We start from the raw sequence: 23,483 nt of genomic DNA on the forward strand, positions 1-23,483 counted from the left end.
GGCGCTTGTTCGTAAGGGCGAAGGATATAATATCCTTGGTTACATTGTTGAGGCCAAGGATAGCCTTATAGTCGGTAAAGATATAGATAGGTATAGAACGTATCGCTATTGTCTACCTTTTATATTTTGCCAGTGTCTATACTAGGCTAAGGACTTCTATCTCGGTAGGCTAGTACTTTTACTCTATAAGAGAGAGCGTATACGAGAGGTAGGCAATAGGCTAGATAGCTATATACAGTAGATATATAGCGATGAGACTGTCTTTACTAAGGATCTTTTACAGTGCTATAGGCTCAATATAGTAGATCTTAGTACCGATACTATACTAGGAGATATCGATATCTATATATAGGGGATCGCTATTGTAGAAGAAGGTGATAGCTATATTATAGGAGAGGGCCGCCTTAACCGCTTTGAAAGACGCGAGTTCCTTGGCCATTAGCAACAACAACTATATAGTGTATAACCACGACTTTCTCTTACCTTTACGGTTATAGGTTTTTAGAAGAGCTGTCTTTCATCGCTACAATAGGGCGATAAGGATAGAGTAGAGTAGTATATTATAATATATAAAACCGGTGGCGCCAATGAAGTACTTAAGGTCCTTGAGGGTATATAGAAACTCTAGTGTAGTAATCGCTACTAGCCTTTCGGCTATAGTAGATATACCTATACTATTGACCATTCGGCCAAGAACTATAGCGCTAGGGAACGCGATAAACGATTTGTTAGGGCCGATAAAGATGTTGCACTTATATAGGGCTTCGAATATAGCGCGAAGGTAGGAAAGGTAGCCGTTAGTAGTGCCAAAGTCGTAGCTTCCAATGACAACGTCGTCGTAATATATATCTATAGCGTCAATGTCCTTAAGAAGGAGGTCTATTTGCCGCTATATATATACGTTGCTGTTATAGTAACCTATAACGACGTAGTTGAACATATACTAGCCCTCTATAGTATTTATAGTGAAGACCTATCTGTCTTTAGGGTCTACTAACCATTGGTAATAGAAAGCTATTGCGTTGAGGATAGTAATGTACTTTACGTTAGCTAGCTATACTATAATGTCGTTTTGCAATTTGACAGGGTAAGCGTTAGGGAGGACCATTTTATTAAGTAAGTGGATGTCGACCACTATCTGGCCTTTCCTTATACCGTTGGGCGTAGTATACTAGATAACGAAGATAGAGAAGGAAAAGGGGACTTGGAAACAGGTCTTAGTAGCCTTGCTAGCGGCCTCGAGCTTGGCGACGGTGTCCTTAACAATAGCTCTGTCCTCTATATTGATAGGATAGATATAGCATTTTTTAGGAATATAAGCCTCTTAACCTAGGCGTAGTTTGATACGTATCCATTAGTCTTAGTCAAGGTTGACGAAGCCCTTGTCCTTAAATATATCCTAGTATTCTATTACGAGTGACCAGATAGGCGTAAGCTCGTCGGGTAGAAGGTTGTAAATAGTGACACTGGACAGGTGTTTGACGGTGTCGAGGCTAGCTATCGACAGTTGTAGCTTATCTATAGGCTACAGTAGCTTTTTAACGGCTAGTTCGATAGCCGTTGGGTCGTCTACTATATATACCTAGTATCTAGGTACGATAGAAGTTAAGGTGCCGATCCTATAGTCTTTAGGGACTATGACAAGGTTGCTAGTGTCGTTCTATACGAGGATAGAGGATATATAGTAGTCGACGACTATCGCGAAGGCTAAAATACAGTTCAAAATAGTTAGTTCGAAAAGAAGGGCTTAGCCATCGTCGATATATATACTATAGTCGACTAGAATGGCTATAGTGGTATACAGTAGAATAATAAGATACGTTATAGTAACGACTCGCAAACGGTGTAGTCTTCTATACCGTTTAGTAGTAACTAGTATCCGAATGCCACTATACAAATTGATAATAACGGTGCCTTAAGACAATAAGATATCGAAGCCTTTAAGAGTTATATAATCTATACCCAATAATATATTGGTACAAAGGTCGTCAACGATAGTTACTTTGTATATAAAGCTAGCGATAATGGGCGTACTAGAGGGCAGGACGCCTTGGAAATTAAGGTCGATAATAGTGTAATCGAGGCTAGAATACGTGTCTAAGCCGATGCTATAGACTATAAGAGGGCTAGCGCAGTGTCTAGTAATAGCATTAGGGTAATAGGTAGCCAACTATTGTCGGTCAACAAGTGTAGCTATACAACCTATATCTATGTAGATTTCTTAAAGGTCGTCCAGTTGGTTGGCGTTCAGTACGATGTTGATCTTTAGGTAGCTCTATAACCGGAAGCCGAAGCCGGCGCCTCGATCTAACATAGCGTTAACCTTTAACCGAATAATAAACATAGGCGACTACGTAGCTATAAGCTATATTGCGCTATCCACTCCACCTACTGCGAACAGGGGCGTAGCTCGTTTTTTAAGTCGACGATAATGTTAAAGAGGTACATTGGGTTATCTATTGCCAACTAAGCGTCTACGTTGTTAACGAATATAACCTTTTTACTAGGCTGAGGCCACTTAAGATAGTTGATATAGATATAGGCTATTAGCTTATTGTTAGATAGGAAAGTCTTATTGCAATAGCGGTATATAGAGTTAATAGACATTGCTATAAATTGCACGACGACCTCGTTGTCAATAGAGTCGGCTAGTAGGTCCTCTAGTACATTAAGCTAGTCGGGAGCAATAGGATATTCGCTATTTAGGAATAGTACATTGCTATAAAAGGAGTCTACTAGGCTAAATTAATCTTCTTTAGGTATATCTTCAATACTAAGCTATTGATATATATCACTGTAAAAGGCGAGCGTAGGTCTACTAGGGTGTTACTACCTATTCTATTGTCCTTGCTAACATTACAGTAGTACTAGAAGGCGACGATTCTCCAGAATAAGTAGCTATCGTAGTAGCTGACTGTTTAGCCATTGGTTTAGTGGTCTAGTATCCTAGTTGTACTGCTATAGTAGCGGAGTTTACTAATACGGTTGATATAGTAGGTGGTATAGCTATACTTATAGGCTATTATCTAGTTGGCGATAACCTTGCTACTAGTAGCCGCCTCTTCCTTAGAAAGGGGGTCGATACTATAGCTAGTATAGTTGACGTGGAGATAGCCTTCGGTAGCGCTAAGCACGTCGCTAGAGAACACTTTCTCGTTCCTAGATTTGACGAAGAAAGGTATCGACTTCTATAGATAGCGTCGGCTTATCTAGCTCACTCTAGATATTACTATCAAAGGCTTCGAATATAGCGATAAGCTAGCTATGACGGCTTATATTATAAGCCTTTATATAGCGTATCATAGTCTAGGTGAAGGCTATAATATCCTTATTATTAGTAATATTGGCTAAGGTGAATTGTAACTACTTAAACGTATCGAAGGCGACTAAATAGTCGATTTTAAAGCGGCTTTTAAGCTTATTGCAAATAGCTATAATAGTTGTAGTACGAAGGAGCTTATAGTCCTCGTCTATCAATATATAGGAGTGCTATTGAAGTGGTGCAAAACCTCCACACCAACCTGCCCCACCACACCTAGAACCAGGCGTGCAAGACAGCTTCCAAAGGAATGTAGTATCCCTCTGGACGGATGAAGATAGTGTATATCGAGTAGTAGGAAGGCTATCTTCCGAGAGGAAGACACGTGGCTTAGATACGTCTAGTGGGATATAGCGGAAATACAAGAAAGGACAACAAAAATACAGTCAGAGCTCAACAGCTCGAATGCCTATCGTCTGGACAGAGGTAGAACAATAGAAGAAGAGGCTCAATAGCCTTCCTAGAAGAAGAGGGACCACCAACGTAGTATCAACGAACGTATATTGACAACTACTTAATATCTTGCTTTATAATGAAGAAGATAGGCTTAGCCTACTTAAATATATATAACTAGAGGGTTAGACCTCCCTAGCAATGAATATAACGCTCTAAGACAAATAGAAAAACAGAAAAACTGGGTCCCCTATGCCTAGGTAGTCTATTACCCCAATTCACACTTCCCTTTTAAGCTTACTATACGCTCCTATAGGCAAGCTCGCACCTCAAAAGCTCTTTAATACATACCTCTTATCGTCGTTGCTCCTTGAACTACTCTCTATATATAGCTCTCTCAGCTTATAAAGGTCTAGCTAGCTATAGTGGTTAATTACGCTAGCTCTTGTACTCCTCTACCTCCTTGATATATATATCCTAGCCTTACCACTATACTAGATACTTATACTTGTAGACAAAGGCATAGTCGTATAGGTTGTATAGTAGTAAGCGAAGTAGATGTCTAAGCTTCGCAAGTTCCTTATAAAGGCGTTTACTACAATACTATACTAAGGGTAACGTTCGGCCAAATGACGCAGATAATCCTCGCGCCTAAAAATACTTCTATACCAGAGTATAAGGCATCTCAAGGTAGTCTAGCCTCCTTATAAGCGTATAGATAAGCGTCTCCTCTTCCTAAAGGTAGGGATTAAATACTATCTTCTTAAAGGCTACTTGTACTAGTACCCCAAGGTTCTTAACTAGGTTACTACCAAGAAGGCGCTTACAGTCTATCTTATCTATAAGGGCATCGACAAGCCTTCGTATTACAATTGCTTATAGTGTAGCAATCTCTATAATCTTAGCTCCAATATCCTACCAAGTCGATATATTGTCAAGATCCTCTACAAATACCGCTAGCGGATCTAAAGCAACTAGCTAGTCCTCTGGTCAAAGGGGTAGAATAGCGCCAAGTACTAAAAACGTACCTTATAGCTATCGTCCAAGGTCGCCTACAGAGTTTTACAAAGGTAGTACGCCGCTAAACTATCTATCCAATAGGAGTTCTACAACCCTATAATAGTATACCTAGTACGCTACGTCCTTCTTTAACTAAGGTACAAAGATAACTTAGGCGACGGTGATCACTTCTTCCTTACTCTAGCTAAGGAGCTAGGCTTCCTTGAACGCTACTAAGTACGTAGCTAGGATCCTAAGTTCTATATTACTAAAGTGGTTACGGAGATATATAGGTAGATCATCGAATTCAGGGGCATCGGGTACAAATATATCGTCGGCTTAAAGGACTTCGATCACCTCGTCTTCGTTGTACTCTAAGAGCGTAGACTATATAGGTTCTTAGATTGGAGATAATAGGTCTAGAGGGAGCTTATACATTTTCCCTTTGTTCTACTATAACGAAGGGATTCCTTTAGTGTAAAGTGGGCAATCTTTAAAGGTACTAAGAGTATTCCTATAAGCTCCTAACTACAAGTACAATATATATCGCTATACAACTATTTTACTATCTCCCTAGTATAGCCGAAGCTAGGATAGCCTAAACTACGTCTATCTATCTAAAAGGCGGGGCTAGAGCTTTTAAAGAAAGGCCTATATAAACTCGAAGATAAACTATCTATACTCCTATTCTAAACTTTGCTAAAGGCAATAGATAATAACCTCCTTGTATAGCTATAATTAAAGGAACCTATAGACGGACTAGAAAGCAATTTGGACCTCTAACAAAATGTTGGTATATATCTCTATACTCTTGAGTATAAAGTTAAAGTAGTAAAGCTAGCCTACAATTTAGTCGAAGATTACGATAGCCTAATATCTTCTATCGACGAAGCAAAGGAAGACCTAGAAGCGACAATAGTTAGCAATAACCTTCTAGCTAGACTAGTAGAACTCCTTTAGCGTAGGACTAGTATCTAAGACAAGCTATAGATAGAACTAGAGACAGTCCTTATAAAGACAAAAGAAAAACTATATAACGTCTAGAATTATCTAGCCCTCTAGCTATTCCTTAGCGAGCAATATACCTTCTACGTCGAAGAGCAAAATACCTATATCTACGAAACTAACCTTGAAAAACCGATCTATTGCGTATCTTCCCTCTAGCTAGCCTAGGAACAGGTAGCTTACGATCTTAGGGTTCGCGCTAAGCTGAGGGCTCTGAATCCAGTTGGGCCGCCGGTTGATCATATCTTATAGGTACTTCTTCAGGGTCTATAGAAATAGAAAAAGCTTAGGACTAGTCTCCCTAAGGTAACTTAGTATCTTTGAGTCTAGCTCTTGCCCTATAAGGGAGGTGTAATACCTCGCTTAATCGCTATCTCCTATAAACTTCTATAAACCTAGTGGCATATAAAACTTAAGCTCTCTAAGCGGCTATTTCCATCCTAGGGCAACGGTTATATCGCCCCGAGGTTATATAGGCCCTACGAAATTGGGAATCCTACGACGACCTATAGCAATACTTGCGATAGTATATAAAAATTTAGCTTAATAAAAAAGTTGCTCTCTAGGTAGAAAGATCTAGACTAATTAAAGCGATTGTAAGAAAATCCAAGGTATAGTAGACGAGGCGAAAGAAATAGTTAATTATAAGAGAGCTAGCGAGAGGATTAAGAAAAAGGGGTAGGCAAGCCTTCGAAGGTAAGAGGGCTACTTAGCTCTTTCCTAAACTAGGTAAAAGAAAACGGATAAGGCTTATAGCGCCTACTGATTAGCTAGAAATAAGCGTTCGCCCTCTAATTTCTTAAGGCCTTCCTCTCCTCCTTATTATCCTAGAAGCATTTTCTTCCTCTAACCTTCTTACCATTTTATTCTAGTACCCTTATCTCTCTAGGCAGATCGGGTTCTTAGTAGTTGGGTCTTCTACTTCCCTTTCGAATTCGTATATAGCTCCTATATGTAAATTCGTAACCTAGAAACTATAATGCTAAGTAGCTAGTATATTTGCGATACGTTGTAGGAAATTACTAATAAAGTAAGCGACTAAAGGCCACTATTATATAGGATTATAAACCACTAGATCGATCTCTTACTAATACTAAAAACAACGATCTTTGTAGCCTAAAAGTACGTCTAGGTAGTCCGAAGCAAAATAAAGGATTCGCTAATACCAAAAGATAAACACTATACTAACGAATATACTATAATTTTAGTCGAATATAAGGCTATCTATAGTATAATCAAGATCTTCCAACTAAACGTCAGATTACTATATATCTAGTAGGTCCTATTAAACAATTAGTAAGATTAGTATAGAATATAGCGATTAGTTTATATCGACGATAGGCTAGTTAACGTAATTGAATAGCACTATAACACCTTAGTTCTTCGTCCAGTGTTTATAGAGTATTATAATGGCGGACCATTTAGGCATTGGATATACTATCTTACTATACGCCTAAACCAAGCTTCAGCTCTTTTAATTTAGGTATAGGGTTATAAGTAAATGCTACACTTCCCTTTTATACTCGCCCTCTAGGTAGAGGAAGACTGATACTCCTATAGCAATAAAGTTCTTTACTAAAGCTATAAACTTTTATATTATCGTTCGACAACTCTTTTTAACGAAGATAGGGATATCTATATGACTTAGCCCTTTAATAGCTACGCTTCTTTCACTCCTCTCTTTGCTAACAAATGTACCAACTATATTTAGTCGAAGAAGGAATATACCTAGACTTATATCTATAGGAACGATTAGAAGCACCTAGCTTAGGACTTGATCTTATAGAGCTACCTTCTATATAATCCGAAGAACGATCCTAGGTTAAAGCTACGCCTAGAAGAGGTGGGCTAAAAGTGGTTTGTCCTACTAGAGGATACTATTAGGGAGCAAATAGTATAGTACTAGGCCAATTGTAAGAGCTTACGTTGCTAAGGGACAGAGACAATGGACAAGGATAGGCAGGGGGTAGGATATAGTCTAGGAGCTTAGCCTATAGATAGTAGATTAAGAGACTGTATACCCTAATCACAGATTTTTCTTAGCCTCGGCTTTAGCTCTAAGAAACTTAGTCCTATACAATAGAAACTATCTATCTAGAGGGTAGAAGTGAAAAGAAAAAGGTACAAATGACTATAAGGCTCCTAAGAGTAGGGTTACCCTCTAGGAGGAAAACTTAGATATTGGCGAAAAAGAATAAGGTCTTAAAGACTAAAAATAAGCGAAGGATAGTAGATAGACAAAGACTAAGTAAGACGTAGCTAATAGAGATATCACTAGCAAGTAGGAGGCTAATATAACAATGGGTATTAGGAAGGAAATATAGCTAAATACTAGTAAAACTATCGGAGGTGGTAACTTCTATACTCTCCCCCCCTTCTAGAACGTATATCCCTATATATCTAGAGGGCTAGTGTTAAAAACTGGGTAGCTTTCTATAAAGGATTTCAATAATAAGCTCCTAACGAGGTCGCTCCTTCTTTACCCCCTTTGTAGTCGAGCAAGTCTAGCTAGCCTAAAGCGCTATAGTACGACTAGGGGTTTCTTCCTTGAAGACCTCTTCCTCTACTATAATTATAGCGTCCTCTACGACTATTTATATAGTTTCCTCCTTTAGTAGGCTATCGCTATAAACGTAATGAAGATCGCTAAAGTAGTACTATCGACTAGTCAAGGCGTTATACAGTTCACTGCTATGAGGAAGCCTAACTAGTTGGCTACTATTGGAATTCTCGGCCAATTGATAGGGGTAATAACCTATAGTCTAGTCGCTAATATTCTAGTTGTCTTCGACGACGTTAGACCTCCCTTTACTATCCTTATAGAGCTTTGAGTAACCGTCGAGGTAGTAGCGTTCTCCCTAGAAATATCCAATATACGTCTCCCTATCGTAGTAAAAGCTTAAGCGACTATCAAGTCGGTATATCTCGCTATCGTAGTACATTAAAGTAGCTGAGCCTCGGCTAGCACTAGGGTTAAGATCAGCTCCTCTACTATTCTATACTTCACTATAGTAACCGTTATAGCGGTGCTCGTCGTCGCTATGCCCCTCTAAGCAGAGGAATGGGTTCGTACCGTCCGCTTCTAGCTAAACGTCATCTAGCTTAAAGAACTTCTTTATATAGTTTGGAGGATATAGTATCTAGATAGGTATACCGTCTAAAGTCTCTAGGAAGTAAGTGTCCTAGTCTTTGATTATTTAAATATAGAATGAGCTGAACCAATGATACTCTAGCTTCTAGACTAAGCTTATATCTAGTTGTCGAATATTGTTGTAGACAAAGACGAGATCACTAATAGATATTATTGTATTTTCTAGGCGAAATTTACGTTTATAGGCCTTATTACGGTGTTCGACTAGCTTTTTATAAGCTATGGCAACCCGTTCGATAGTAATCTCGCAGTTATACTTAGTTTCCTAGAGGATATAAGTATAGAGGGCAATGAGCTTTGTATAGCGTCTAGCGGGATCCTTTCCCTCTATTCGGGTATAGATAGAGTCCTAGGTAAGAATTCGCTAGGTAGGAACATTAAACTCGACTAGACTAATAGGCTTATAGTTGTAGGTAAGAAAGAAGGGAGATATTCTATAAAAGCCTTTAATAGTTGTACGATCTATATATAAAATATACGAAAGGAGCTCCCTCTACCTCTTTCCTATACTATTAGTCATCTTTATAAACAAGGTAGTAATCGGGATATAGCTAGCCTCATTTACTCTGTTTATATATAAATTATATAGCGAGATAATAACTCTTTTAATCTATAGTTTATAGAGGATCTCTTTAACTTCGCCCTTGAACTTAGAGCTTCTATCGACAACTATAATAATAGAGTAGCCCTAGCGACAAAGGATATACTATATAATAAAGGACTTAACAGCTTCGGAGGACTTGTTTAGTAGGATCTTAGCCTCGATGTATCCTATAAGATCGTTGTAAGCCTCGACGAGGAAATACTTCTTCTCCCTATAGCTAGACGGTATATATTAGATATCGAGGTGCCATTTGGCAAAAGGAAAAGGCGAAGGCGCTATCCAACCTGCTACTTCCTCGAACCTCTAAGTATTATACGCTTAATATAGTATATAAGCCCGAATCCACTCTATAACATCTTTATATATTCTACACTAGTAGTAGTAGTTCGTTATTCGTCGATATATTGCCTCTCTCCTATAATAGCCAACCTCGCTATAGCACCGGTCGAAGATTAGACATCTCTCTTCAAGGGTATCAACAACGTGCCTATAGCACTATACGTAATTCGTACTTTAGAGGAAAAGGTAACGATCCTCGACGAAGTATTTCAATACTTCCCTTTTAAGCTAACGTCGCTTCTAGTGTAGACCGTAGCTAGGTAGAGCTTCTATCGTCGATAGGAAGTAGGCAATATCCTAGGAGCGCTAGGAGTAACTATCCTAAAGGCGGATAGGTTCCGATCTCCCCTCTGGATACAAAGTCTCTTTGCCTATATAGTTGACAAAGATTTAGGTGTCGACCTAGTCGTCGATATCTTTCTCTAACTCCTTTTCTATATAGTTAGAGGGCCTAGGCAGCTTATAGGACAACGCGTTGGCTATAACGTTCTTAGGGCCTAGGATATACTTAACCTCGAAGTTAAATAGGCGGATCTAAGTAATCCAACGTATTATAAGAGCACCTAGAATATCGTTTATAGCACCATTGAGCTAATAGACTAGAACGAGAGTATTAGTCTCTATAGTAAAATATACGTTAAAAAGATAGTAGCGAAAACGCTTTAGAAGGAAGAGCAGCCCCCTTAGCTCCCTCTTTGTAGTATTATACCGCTTCTCTACCTTTAACTAGATACTACTCTCGAACCTATATAGGTGTCTCTTGCCATTAGGACTGACCTACTTAAGTACATCTCCCTAGCTAAGAATACTAGCGTTATAAACTAGGAAGATTATACTATATCGTAGATCGCTATAGACGAACGTCGTAAAGACTAGAGTAGTAGTGATTTTCTCCTTTAGCTCGTCTATCGCCTTCTACTTAGTAGGCCCCTAAGTCTATTTAGTATCCTTCTTTATTAGGATATAAAGAGGAATCGTAATAATCGTAAAGCCCTTGATCTAAATCCGATAATATCCAACTATTTCGACGAAGGTATATACCTCCTTAACGTTAGAATAAGTCTTCTACTCCTTTATCTTAATCACCTTTGCTTCCTTAGAAAGGCGCTCGTCAAATATATAAAGATAACTAAGTAAGACCGCTTTCGGCTACGTCTACTTCGACTTCACTATAGCGATAGTTGTATCTATTAGCTCTATATTTAGCAATACTATATCGATGTTCTTAAGATGCTCGACAACAAATTTGCAACGTCCCCCTTTATCTAGATAGCCATTATAATCAGATCGAGGGCCTTTTACTACAATGTCGTCTAGGTAGACTTAATAAATATCTAGGATAAAGTTACTAAAGATCGTTGTTATAGTTTGCTAGAACTAGGCAATGGAATTTATACCTTTTATCAGCAATATATATATATAGAAGAGACTAATCAACGTCGAAAAGGTTGTTAAATTATAGCTCTACTTATTGAGATTGACCTAGTTGTAACTAGAGAAGAGATCTAGGAGAGACATTAGCTTATAGCTACTAAAGTCCTTATTAAATTCCTCTATAGTAGGTAGAATAAAAGCGTTGTAGATCGTTATAGCATTGGCCTTTTAAGTATTATTGATAAACTATAATCTACCGTCCTTCTTAAGAACGAGGAACCAATTATTACAATAGCTTATATAGCTATACTCGATAATCCTATATATTTGCCTCTCTCTAAGTAGATTAATAACTTTCTATATTAGTAGTTTCGGAATCGGAATAGACTTGCTTTGCCAAGCCTTATATAGGATAGTCTTAATATACTAGGGCGGGACAACATCTTTATAGATACGCCTATACTCAATAAAATCCTATATAAACGTAGCTTCCTAGTTCTATAAGATCTTAGTGAACATCTCCTTTTCTAGCTTATTGAAGAACCTATCTATAGTAGTAAGTATCGTTTAAAGGCGCTCCTTAGTAAACCTCGAGCCTAGCTTGAGATCTAAGAAATAGAGGACTATAAGATCGTCCTATTCCTTCTTAAACTATATCTTTGCCTCGGCCTTTATAAGCTACTTTTCTCACTATAATAGGTCTCCCTCTAGCGTAGAGCTATCTAATAGTGCCGAATCGACTAGTCGAACCTTATTTATAACATTCTTCTAGAGTATAAACGTCTTTAAGGTATATTTAACCTTACGCTCAAATCCCTGCCTTAGCCTCTAGTTAGAAAAGGGGCTTTCGACGGAGGTCCCCCTTTTCCTTTTTAAATAAGACAATAATTCGATCTCCGTCCATCTAGACGGAGAAGATAAAGAATAAGAACGTACAACGTGAAAAAGAGTATTAAGGAGTAGTATATAGGACTTCTATAAAACGAGATGAAAAACCGCTTTACTTATATTATCGTCAAAGAAACCGAGGGCAGTCTCGCCTTCTTCTATCTTTATCTAGTTAAAGATTCTTTTAGAACTCTTCGTCAATCTCTAGAATTATCCTTAAATAGCTAGTTACATTAGAGATAGTAAGTAGCTCTACTAGACAATCTTCTTAAAGACAATATATATCTAGACTATCTTTCCTTCTATAAGTAGATTAATAGTAATTAGATTACTATTACAATAATCGAAGGTTAGAGCAGTATCTTTAATAAATAGTATACTAAGGATTGCTTCGTATTTATTAGTAGTATCCTTAGTTATAAAGAAGTAAAGGTTGATGCCAACTCCGCCTAGGTAAAGAGCGACCTAGATCTCTCTAAAGAACAGTGCTAAGCTATAAAGACCCTTCGAAACGACCTTAGTAGGCTAGTATAGTAGTATATATTTCTCGACGACGCTTATTAAGATATAATTGTACTCTGAACCAGAGTCGATTAAGGCGAGATACTTATTATAATAACCTTTCTCGAACTAGATATATAGAGTAGGCAACGACTATACTCTTATTATTGCACTAAGCTCTATATACTCCAAGACCGAAAACGTCGAGATAGACTTCTAGAGTAGGGTACAAATATAATCGTCAACGTCTTTAGACGGACCTTTACAAATCTAACGCTCCTAGAGGCTTCCTATATAGATGCCCTATATACTGTCCTTAGTGACTTCGAAGATTGTTAGAACTATCTTGGTTTAGCTAAAGTAAAGGCTACTAAGTATATTTACATTAGTATATAGAGCCTATACGTAGACCTCTATATTTTTTAGTATAGTAGCTAGCCCATTAGGCTTAAGGATACTAGACCCTTTGTAGTCGATGACCTTGATATTAGTAGAAATGCTCTATAGATATACAATTAGAGTGTCCTTGTACTTAGGCGAGATATAAACTAAGTTATTAAGGGTTAGACTAGTCTTCGCTTTCATCATAGTATAGATTATATCCTTTATATATAGAGGCAACGTAGCAACCTTCAGTGTAGGCGGCTTAGACTATAGCTCCTCTTTCTTTATATAATTCGCTATAGCTAGGTTCTTAAGGATAGTTATACAAGGAGGCTCCGCTAGAGGCGTAGAAGTACTACCTATCTAAATGTCGTCTTCCCTTTCGTCTTTAACGAACTAACGCTTAGTAGGCGGTATACCCTAAAATATAGTCTCCACTTCCTCGTCCGCTTCCTCCTTGGCTTCCCCCTTAGCTTTCCCCTTGGTCTAGCTAAAGAGAGGAAGAGGTAGTCGACGGAATTCGTTAGCCTTTAGCGTAGGTCGTAGAACAACCTTCTAAGTCAAGATACGACCTCCCTTTGACAAGACTATATAAAACGACAACTAATTAGACGCTATATAATAGAAGGTGAAGGTGAGCTTAGGCTCCCCTTTGTATATAAGACGATTGATCGTCGTCTAGATAGTCGTAGGCTCCTAATATAGCTTAGGCTACTAGAGGTAGTGCTTATTCAATACTAGGGATATATCCAGCTTAAATAGACGACTATTTAGACGTTCGTACTTATAATAGTATACTTGGTATATAGGGTAGCTATTATATCGTAGGCAACAGGCTATATATATAAGAACGAGCTAGCTAATTTTACTAACCTCTTATACACTATTAACATCCACCTTCGTAAAGGTAATCGTCTTAGCTAGTATATAGCCCTTCTTACTCCTATTACCAAGGCAGTAATCTATACCTTTACAATATATTAGACCTATAGCTATAGCTTTTATAGCCTCTATATACTCGAGAACTATATAGTTAGAGTCACTATAATAGTAGCAATAGCTAGAACTTATAGGTCTACTATAGCTAAGGGGACGACTATCAATATATAGACTAGTGACGAAGCCAATGTATCTCTCCTATAAGCGACTCCGCTACTACTAGAAATACGTTTAGAGAACCTTAATCTCGTTAAAAGTAGGATCGATTCTATATAAACGGAGGGCCTTGATCTTCTATTTAAACTATTCAACGATCTTCTACTTTTAGATATATAGACGCTAGAGCTAATTAGCTAGATCGTTAATATCGTTGGGTATAGGTATAAGAGCTTTCTTTGGCTCCTCTTCTTCCTACTCCTATAGCTTAGGAGTCGTCTTGACAATAGGCGTAGCTAGAGGTGAGTAGTACTTCTATAGATCGATCTTACGTTCGTAGGTCTTAAGGAAGAGGTCTTCTACGTTGAGACCCTTCTAAAGAGTATCCTAAACGAACTTAAAGAAGTCTACCTACTTTATAGTACGAATAGAGTCTTTATTGTCCTTCTTTAGGGTATACTAATGGTCCTTAAGAGCTACTTAGATCCACTAATCAAATGTACACTATACCGTTGGAACGATTATATACTATAGCTCCTTATAAACTTTGGTAGGGGCGATAGCGTATATATAGTTAATCAACTTGAAGTAGTTGTAGATAACCTTGCTAACCAGCTAGCATCTCCCTTCGATCAGATTACAAAGGTAACCTCTGTTACTATACTACTTAAGATCGTCGCCCTTCTAGCGCTTTAGGAACTTAGCTTTGAAAGTAGCCTAGGTGTCTTAGTCCTTTTTCTCCTAGTAATAGATAATAGGCCGGATTATAGTATTGTACCAAAGCTTGAACAGGTATATATAGGTCTTGTCATTAGTGACCTAATAAGCTTTATATATCTCTTCGAAGGTCTCGATCTATTGTATAGCATTCTAACTAGAGAAGTGGCCTTAAAGGCTAGCCTTCGCTAGGGTTAGAAAGGTTATACTAAGCGTAGTAGTAAGAATATATTTGACTATCTTCTTTAGAGCTTCGGCTTCAGATTGACTAGAAGGTATTACCGTAAATACCTCTATATAGATAGACGGAGTAGAGGTATCTAGCGAAGATAGAAGGGGTATCTACGCTACTTTGGCTAGGTCTTCTTCGCTTAATATACCTTAGAAAGGCTATAAGATAGATACATCTTTGGACTCTCCCTCAGAGGTTAGTGTCAAGATTAACAGTATTGTAGAGGTCGACGAAATTCCTAGAGCTTCTATAGACAGTGTACGTATATATCGTTGGAGTCTAGTCATTAGGCGCTTAGCTATTGTTTTCGAGAAAGGCAACGACTATATCGATAGACTATAAAAAGACTAATGTATACACTTCTATAGGAATATCGACTCTTTCAACGTCTATCTAGAGGAAGAAAACCTCTTAAGTAGCTAGGTTCCTTTGGAATATATAGTCTAAAGGCCCTAAAGGATGACTATAGGTTCCTTGTAGATCACCTAGACATCCCTAGCAACCAATATACTAAACCCAACTAGTGTAACAGTAGTAAGAGTATAGCTCTTAAGAAGAAAAGTAAACGTCTATGCTAAGACCTTATATCCGATATAAAACAGTGCTAGATATATTGTTAAAAGGAGCTAAATATCGTAAAGGTATAGTCCTAAGCTCGGAAGCTTATAAGTAGCTACTACGTTTAACTGCTTTTATAACTAGTTTAGCTAGACTAGAGAAGAAAATGACGATTAATAAAAATTCTACCCTTGTCTCTACTTAGAAGGATAAGACTATCGTCTTTCGATTAGATTAGCGTTTTACGACCACTATATCGATAATAACGAAGCTTCAATAGGTCTTCGAAGTGTTGAGGATAACGAGATATCTTTTCGATACCCTATACCGTCTAGGCAAAGGAAGGTCTTCCGGGACAAGGTCTCAATAGACCCCTGGAACATATATACCTCAACAGGCCTCCGTACCTCCCAGAGATGCTAGTATCGGTGTACTAGAGCCTTAACAGGTCGGCTATATCGTCGTTGTATAGCCATTAATATAGTATCGTATAGTTCTATGATCTTAGAAAACTTTATAGTCTATACTATCCTGTTTAAATATAAAGCTAAGCTCCTCCCCGATTAAACCCCTATTTGAAGTAGTGCAAAACCTCTATACCAACCTGCCCTACTATACCTAGAACTAGGTATATAAGACAGCTTCCAAAGAAATACAATGTCCCTCTAGACGGATAAAGATAGTGCGTATCAAGTAGTGGGAAGGCTGTCTTCCGAGAGGAAGACACGTAGCTTAGATACGTCTAGTAGGATATAGCGGAAACACAAGAAAGGACAACAAGAATACGGTCAGAGCTCAATAGCTCGAATGCCTATCGTTTGGACAAAGGTAGAACAATAGAAGAAGAGGCTCAATAGCCTTCCTAGAAGAAGAGGGACCACCAACGTAGTATCAACGAACGTATATTGATAACTGCTTAATGTCTTGCTTTATGATGAAGAAGATGGGCTTAGCCCACTTAAATATATATGACTAGAGGGTCAGACCTCCCTGGCAACGAATGCAACGCTCTAAGACAAATAGAAAAACAGAAAAACTGGGTCCCCTATGCCTAGGTAGTCCATCACCCCAATTCACTATACCAACGTAGGACCTTGTAGACACTACGTCTAGATATAGTATATAGCATCGTCGCTATAGGTTGTAGCTAGATTAGTAAGATAGTCGTAGAATAGGAATATATCAATGTATTTATTGACTTTTCCATTGGCGATAAGGCTAGCACTAAATAGATCTATAGCTAATAGGTCGAAGTAGCCTATATCGGCTAGTTTAAGGGTACTATTAGCTAAAGCTAGCTACACTTACTATTCTATAGCCGCTACTAGGAAGTTGCTTATATCTGTATTTTAGTGCTAGTAGTACTAATAGAATATAGTAGCTATTAGCTCCGCTATAGCTATAGCTATAAAAGGGCTATTAGGCTCAACGTTGTTACTACGATTGTCGGCTATAACCTATAGATAGTGCTCTATTTCCTTGCTATAGGTATCAGTGTTAGTAGATATACTATAGTGGTTATAAAGCTTCTAGGTACTTCCTTCGGAGGTGTTGCCGATAGATAGGTAGTCGTAGGTAGTGCCTAGTTCGGTAGAGGGCGTAGATAGCCATAGTTGCTATAGAGTAGGCGGTGCCTATACCTACGAGGCGTCGTCCAACTGGGCAGGCGTCGCCGGTGACGGTGCAGTAGATATAGATGACGCTAAAGCTATAGAAGGTACTACGGAATATAACGTCGGAGGTCCGAAAGGCGCTACGGACTATGACGCTGACCGTAATATAGTGGCCAATAACGTTGTTAGCGTCAATAGCCGCTAAGTCTTCTACTAGGTATAGAAGGCGTTGAAAGATTGCTTGTTAATTTCTTAGGCTAGTAGCTACGATAGCGAGTCTATAATGGCCTAGTATATATCTTCGATAAGCGAATGTACGTAATTGAGATCTTTACGGTCTATAATAGCTGTGTAAGTGTACCTAGAGTCGTAGAACCGTAGTAGTTGCTAGGCTCTGAGCTACCGATCTATAGTCTTCGTCGGTATAGAGGTGGGCAATGGCTCGCCTATACGAGATGCCGTCGGGTCTAGCGTAGCTATATCGCGGGCTAACTAGTATAGCGTTTCGTCAACTGGTGTACGATTACGAGTAACTGGCTAGTTGCTAAAAAGGTTCTACCGTAGGTGAAATGACGAAGGCGAGGAAGATCGCGATATTGCCGTCAGTTCGATCGTATAGTGGGCACTAAATTGTAGTACAAATGTTACGCAATACGTTGATCGATGGATTGGATTGATTGATGATGATTATGGTAGTGGTATCTCCACCTCTGTGTCTATCTTGTATAAGTACAGTACTATGTCCGCGCCACTCCGGGCTGTGGGGCTGTAACGGATGCCCCTGCCCTGGTAATGATGCCTTAATGCCTTGTGGGAAGTGCTTCCCACACCTTGCCATGATCGGCGCGGCCCACCCAGGCTTGGTCCGCATCCCTGTTTGGCTCAGGCAAACAAGCTTCCGCTGCCCGCACTGGACCGTTCGCAGCCCGCGCAGGAAGGGCGGACTGGCCGTTGAACGGCACCAAGTGTCAGGTAGTTTCCAATTGCTTGTCGGTGCTGGCTGGGGTCGGGAACCTGAGGGTGTGATAGTGGCTGCCTCCACATTTTGCCGTGTTTTCTCCTCCTTCTCGAATTGCTCATTTTCATTCCGGGGAAGGGTTGACGAGATCTCATCCGAGACGGCAGGGGCAGTGAACTTGTGTGCGAGAACGCTGGAAGGAATGCCCCGCTCTCCTCTCAAGTGGGGGCTGTCCTGCCTGGATCTGCGAAGCGTTCTGGACCGCGGCCAAAAGTGTTGCTGCTCCTTTCCCGCTTTTGGCTGCCAGAGAATGCTCCGAGCCAAACAACACAACACAAACAACGCGTTGCTGACCTGCCCGATGGAGCGGCCGGCTTGGACGTGGCGCGACCATCGCCCAAACACGGTCTGGCTGTGTCCCGTCCGGGATGGGCAGTTGATCTCCGCGATGCATTAGCAGGGTTTCGCCGGGCGCTAAGAACCACTCTGTCGGGACGTCCTTCCCGCCTCCCTGCCTCCTCCCCTCGGCCCGCGGCCAGCTGGCGACTCCGACTCTTGCGCCAAGCAATCACCCTCGTCACCCATCTCCCGTCCCGCTGTCTGCCTGATTGTCCCTTTACCTTTGAAATTACCACCGTCTCACTCTTGGGCAATCACCATGACATCTACAACGAGATGCTTGCGGTAAGGGCAGCCAAGGGCTACGTGAACGGAATACCGGTTGTTCGCCGTCGGAGGAGGCTGTCCAATGAGCGATCAGCCACCTGAGCGGTCCAATCTGCCACTCGTGCGCAGCATGCATTGTTTAATACACACGTTACGCAGTAGCTTGCGGCCGTATATGGCCGGCAAAATGCGCACTGCGGCACTGATTGCGACCCAGTCAGTGTTGCGCAGTCCTGGCTGTGGAACCTGCGGCGATGCTTGTGTGACGCCTCCGCAACAGTTCCACTGTTCCATTGGCTCGCCTCCGCCTTCGCAACGTCCGCCACTTCACATGGGCTGGGGGTAGGGGGAGCTCGAGACCACTGGGGCGTGACGCCCGGTTCTTTTTGGCTCCAGGCGACCAGCGTGGTGCTGGCTTGATTTCGAGATGCTGCTTGCACAGTGGGTTGCCCAGGCACTGCAAATCGTCTCTACTCTGTGTTCCATGGAAAGATCTCATCTCGCTCGACGACCGCGACACGTCAATCGGGAGCCAGTTAGTCGCTTGGTACCTGCAGCTGCGGTTTAAGTTTGCGAGCAAAAGCGCCTGAGCCATCTGCTGAAGCGTTCTGTACAGTGAATAGGCGTGTTGACGCGACGTGGTGTATCCGTCTCTGCGGCTCGGCGCCAAAGGACCAAGTCTTCTTCGTATACCCAGCAGGTCGAACGAAGTAAGCGGTTCACGCCGGAATAGGGCGGGAGACGTTAACGATGCACAGTGTTGATGTACTTGCCGGAGGCATACGGAAGGCCTGGGTGAAGGCATGAAGTCCGAACGGCCGAACTTCCCACGTCTGTCACGTTTGCGCGTCTCGCAGCTTACCGAATGGCTTGTACGACTGCAGTGAACTGCTGATGAGATAGCCCACGGTTCGGTTCTCGGGTATGCCCTCGGCTCAGGCGTCCGTGGGCGGGCCGGCGGGAGAGGTGGTGGCACCCTGTGCCAAAGAGCCCGACGACCGGCCAAGACAGGCGGTCGAGAATACTGCGCTGCTCCATCAGATGCTACACGTTCTATCCTGGATGTCAGAACAATCCGGAGGCTGCTTGTTCAGAGCTGCAGAATCCATTCTGGAATCAGCGGTTCCGAAGCCCTGGCAGTCACCACTTCGGATCAACCAGTTGAGGCGCACACGACTTGTATTGGGGACTGTCAGGAGAAAAGAAGCAGAGGAACCATGCACCCAGCCGAGATGCGGTGGTTTCCCTTAGTTTGACATGTCCCGATAAGGTACACTCAAAACACATCACCTCCGTACACCGAGCTCATCGTGGCCTTGTGCCCAACTCGGCTGTTTCCACCCGTCGATACCAGGCACGATCATGCAAACATAGAGGCCTTGCGAGACACGGCCATGCCGTTCATCCCACCTCGCCGCCGGCCTCTATCCGTTCCATGGTCTAACATGCCGCGAATCATCTAGCATGCTGCGAGTTCACGCTCCCTAGCAATCAGATTGAAGTCCACCCGCGATGGCGTGTCTCAGGGGAATGAACGAGCAACCGAAACCACATTCCACTCCGTCCAACCACCACAACCCAACACTATTTATTCCTGCCTCCCCTCCCCAGACGCTAACCAGGGGCACCAGCCAGACGAACAACTCACCCGCACCGGTCCACCTGGGGAACCCATCCAACGATTCCGCGCACACCACACCATGGCGCCGCCCAACATCCCCCTCGCCACGCGTCTCCTCCCGCTCATCCTCCTCCTCCTCCTGCCCCTCCTCCCCGGCCCCACCTCCGCCGAGATCCTCGGCGCCCTCACGATCACCAACGCGCTCACGCGGCGCGAGGGCGGCGGCGGCGGCGGCAAGGCAGAGGTCGGCGGCGTCGGGTCCCGGACCGGGGTTGTTGCGGCGTACCCCCTTTTTCGGGGGGCTGCGAGGGGGTGGAGGGGCCGCAGGGGGAGTGGGACTGAGGGTGTCGGGGAGGGAGGAGAAGAGAAGAGGGTGAAGGAGGGGGAGGGGGAGGGGGAGGAAGGGGTTGTGAGCAGGGCGGACGGGCCGTTGGCGGGACTGACGTGGCAGGTTCAGGGGCTGACGAGGGGTATGTTGCTTATTTTCTCTCCCTTTTTTGTTTTATTTTATTCTATTTTTTTTTATTTATTTTGGTTCATTTTTACCGCTTCCGAGGCTGACTGAGCGCTTTAACAAAGTCGCGGATACGCACCTCAATTCGACCGACTTCTTGTTCGCCCTCGTGGACGACCAGAGCAAGGAGACGTCCTGCTCGGTGGCGGTGCCCGGGTCCGATCCCACAGCCAGCTGGTACGGCAGGTCGTGCGTCGTCCACCCGAATTACTCGATCTCGTGGGGATACATCAAAGAGACCGACAGCGCCGTGATGACGGTGTGCGAGTGAGTTATGCACAGCAGTCTGGGACGCTAGTCAAGTCGTGAGGGCAGGCTAAGAGAGCCAACAAATGGACTAACTAGTCGGAACAACGGAACGGGTGCCTGGTTCGGCTTCCAGAACATCACTGCTGCCTCGTTCCTGGGTGACTCGAAAAAAGAGCCCGTTTACTACACGGGCTGCTCATGAAGGGGCTCGTCGCTGTCAATGGAGAGAGGGGGGGGAGTGCGGGTTGATGGATGGCTGGCGGGGAAGAATTGATGCCTCCTTCTTTTCCTTCTCTTGTCCGCTAGGTTGTGGTGAACTGGGTCGGGAGAATAATGTGAGAAGTCCGGGGGAATAGGCGGCGACAGGAGAGGCACATCTCGAGATCATACACTCCGCAACGAACGATCGGGGTTCCTTCGCCTTGGGCGTTGTGGGCGTTGGCCTTAAACTTCGGTGGCAATTCGGAATAAATCTTGTTGCCTTAATGTCCACCATCCTATTGAGTTGCCTTAATGTTTTCCATCCTCAACAAGGCGGCCGGCCTGGTCCGAGCCTCCGAGGATGAGGCATGTACGGAGCATACTTCGGTAATGTTCAGGAGCGACTTGTTTCGTTTCAGAACTCCCGTCAGGGTCTGCGGCCGTATGTACGATTACTTGCCTTACTGTAACGACGGAATACTGTGTAAGGTAACTTATCGCCGTTCACCCATCCACCTCCGTTACATCGTCTGATGTGCTGCCGCGCTTGATGCGGGGTGCTGCGCTGCGCCTTAGCTGGACCGCTGCGCCCCCTACAGCGTCAGAAAAAGAGCCGTGCTGGCTGTATTCTGTCCCTATTTCTGTGATACAGCTGCATGCTTTTCACGTATTGCGCCCCTGGGGCACGAGCCGACGAGGAGTTGACTGCGGCGCCAGGGCATCCTGAGCCTCGCCCTCACGCTTCGTGTCTGAACACCCTCCCGTTTTTGTAGATACAGCGCCCCAGCTTGACACTGGCAGCATGAAGATAGGCTGTCTCCAGTTCGCGCCCCGGGTCGGCGAGGTGGCCGACAACATCGCGCGGGCTGACGCGGTCCTCTCGCGAGCCAAGCCGGAGGATGTGGCCGGCCTGGACCTGCTTGTCCTCCCCGAGATGGCCTTCAGCGGTATGCTTCCCACCCCATTACTGCAGGGTTGCATCGCTGGCGCCCCCTCCAAGGCTGCTGACGTTGGTTCCAGGGTACAACTTCAAATCGTTGCAGCACATCTTGCCCTACTTAGAACCCACGGCGGGTGGCGTCAGCGGGCGGTGGGCGCGCGACGCTGCACGCCGGTATGGCTGCGCCGTCGCCGTCGGGTACCCGGAGATGGCTGGGCAGTCTGGGTCCGATCCCGAGTGCTACAACTCGCTCGTCGTCGTCAAACCTGACGGCGACGTGGTGGCTCACTATCGCAAGTCGTTTCTCTATTACACGGACGCCACTTGGGCTCGCGAGGGCCAGGGCTTTTACGGCGGAACGCTAGACAACCACCAGGTGGCCATGGGCATATGTGTGTTGACTTGTACATTACTTCTCTGGGTGCACGTCCACCTTGGCTGACACTTTCACTTCGCAGGCATGGATATTAAGTAGGCAGTCGAATCCCGCAACCTGGCAGTCAGTGTCGCTCTAACGGATGCAGCCCCTACAGGTTCATGGCGCCGTGGAATGCGTACGAGTTCGCCTTCCACATCCTCGGAGTCCGAGCAGACCTAGTCATTCTCTCCACGGCTTGGCAGGTTCTTGACGAACGCACCGCCTTCCTCTCCAAGCCCGAGCTGCCGGACATGGGCACCATCAGCTACTGGGTGCGACGACTTGAGCCCGTCGTCAGCGCCGGGCGTTCCGAGGAAACCATCGTCGTCTTTGCCAACCGCTGCGGCGTCGAGGAGGAAGTCACCTATGCCGGCAGCAGCACCGTGCTGGGCATCAAGGACGGCGTCGTCTCTGTCTATGGGTGCCTCGGGCGCGGCACCGAGGAGCTGCTGATCGTCGACACCGACAAGCCGCCGTTCGGGACATTCGTCAAGTCCGGCGAGGAGGAGCCGGCAGACGAAGAGCCAGGGGTTCCGGTGCCAGTGCCCGACCCAGGACCGCGGGGCGGGGCAATCCAGTGAGGCAGGGAGGGCTTTGGTCGGTCTCTACCGACTCGCCCACATCTGCCCCTTCCCCCCACGGAGTCCTCACGCAAGTCACCCAAGCGTGACCGGTCGGCGATCTCAACAGGCGGCTTCGGTCCCAGAGGAAGCCGCAGGCTGAGCGCGGCCGAAGTCGTCGCTG

The 23,483-nt window shown here is 43.6% G+C and overlaps 3 protein-coding genes across 3 annotated transcripts; 2 read left to right on the forward strand and 1 right to left on the reverse strand.

Annotated features, from left to right (window-relative positions):
- Positions 1–523: 523 nt before the first annotated feature.
- Positions 524–853, reverse strand: THITE_2042370 (uncharacterized protein; the record flags this gene model as incomplete). The annotated part of the gene is made up of 1 exon (XM_003648846.1): positions 524–853. A coding segment is annotated over one exon (330 nt), but the record flags the coding sequence as incomplete, so codon positions are not given.
- Positions 854–20,496: 19,643 nt separating this feature from the next.
- On the forward strand, positions 20,497–21,382 carry THITE_2125208 (uncharacterized protein; the record flags this gene model as incomplete). Its single annotated transcript, XM_003648847.1, has 3 exons — positions 20,497–20,887; positions 20,997–21,198; positions 21,277–21,382. The coding sequence occupies 3 exons, from the start codon at positions 20,497–20,499 to the stop codon at positions 21,380–21,382; spliced, it is 699 nt and encodes a 232-aa protein (XP_003648895.1).
- A 550-nt stretch (positions 21,383–21,932) lies between these two features.
- THITE_2093691 (uncharacterized protein) lies at positions 21,933–23,320 on the forward strand (the record flags this gene model as incomplete). The annotated part of the gene is made up of 4 exons (XM_003648848.1): positions 21,933–22,328; positions 22,402–22,713; positions 22,780–22,792; positions 22,855–23,320. The coding sequence occupies exons 1-4, from the start codon at positions 22,184–22,186 to the stop codon at positions 23,318–23,320; spliced, it is 936 nt and encodes a 311-aa protein (XP_003648896.1). The 5' UTR covers positions 21,933–22,183.
- Between the last annotated feature and the right edge of the window lie 163 nt (positions 23,321–23,483).

The sequence above is a fragment of the Thermothielavioides terrestris genome, chromosome 1 (assembly GCF_000226115.1).
Source record: "Thermothielavioides terrestris NRRL 8126 chromosome 1, complete sequence".
Classification (NCBI taxonomy): domain Eukaryota; kingdom Fungi; phylum Ascomycota; class Sordariomycetes; order Sordariales; family Chaetomiaceae; genus Thermothielavioides; species Thermothielavioides terrestris.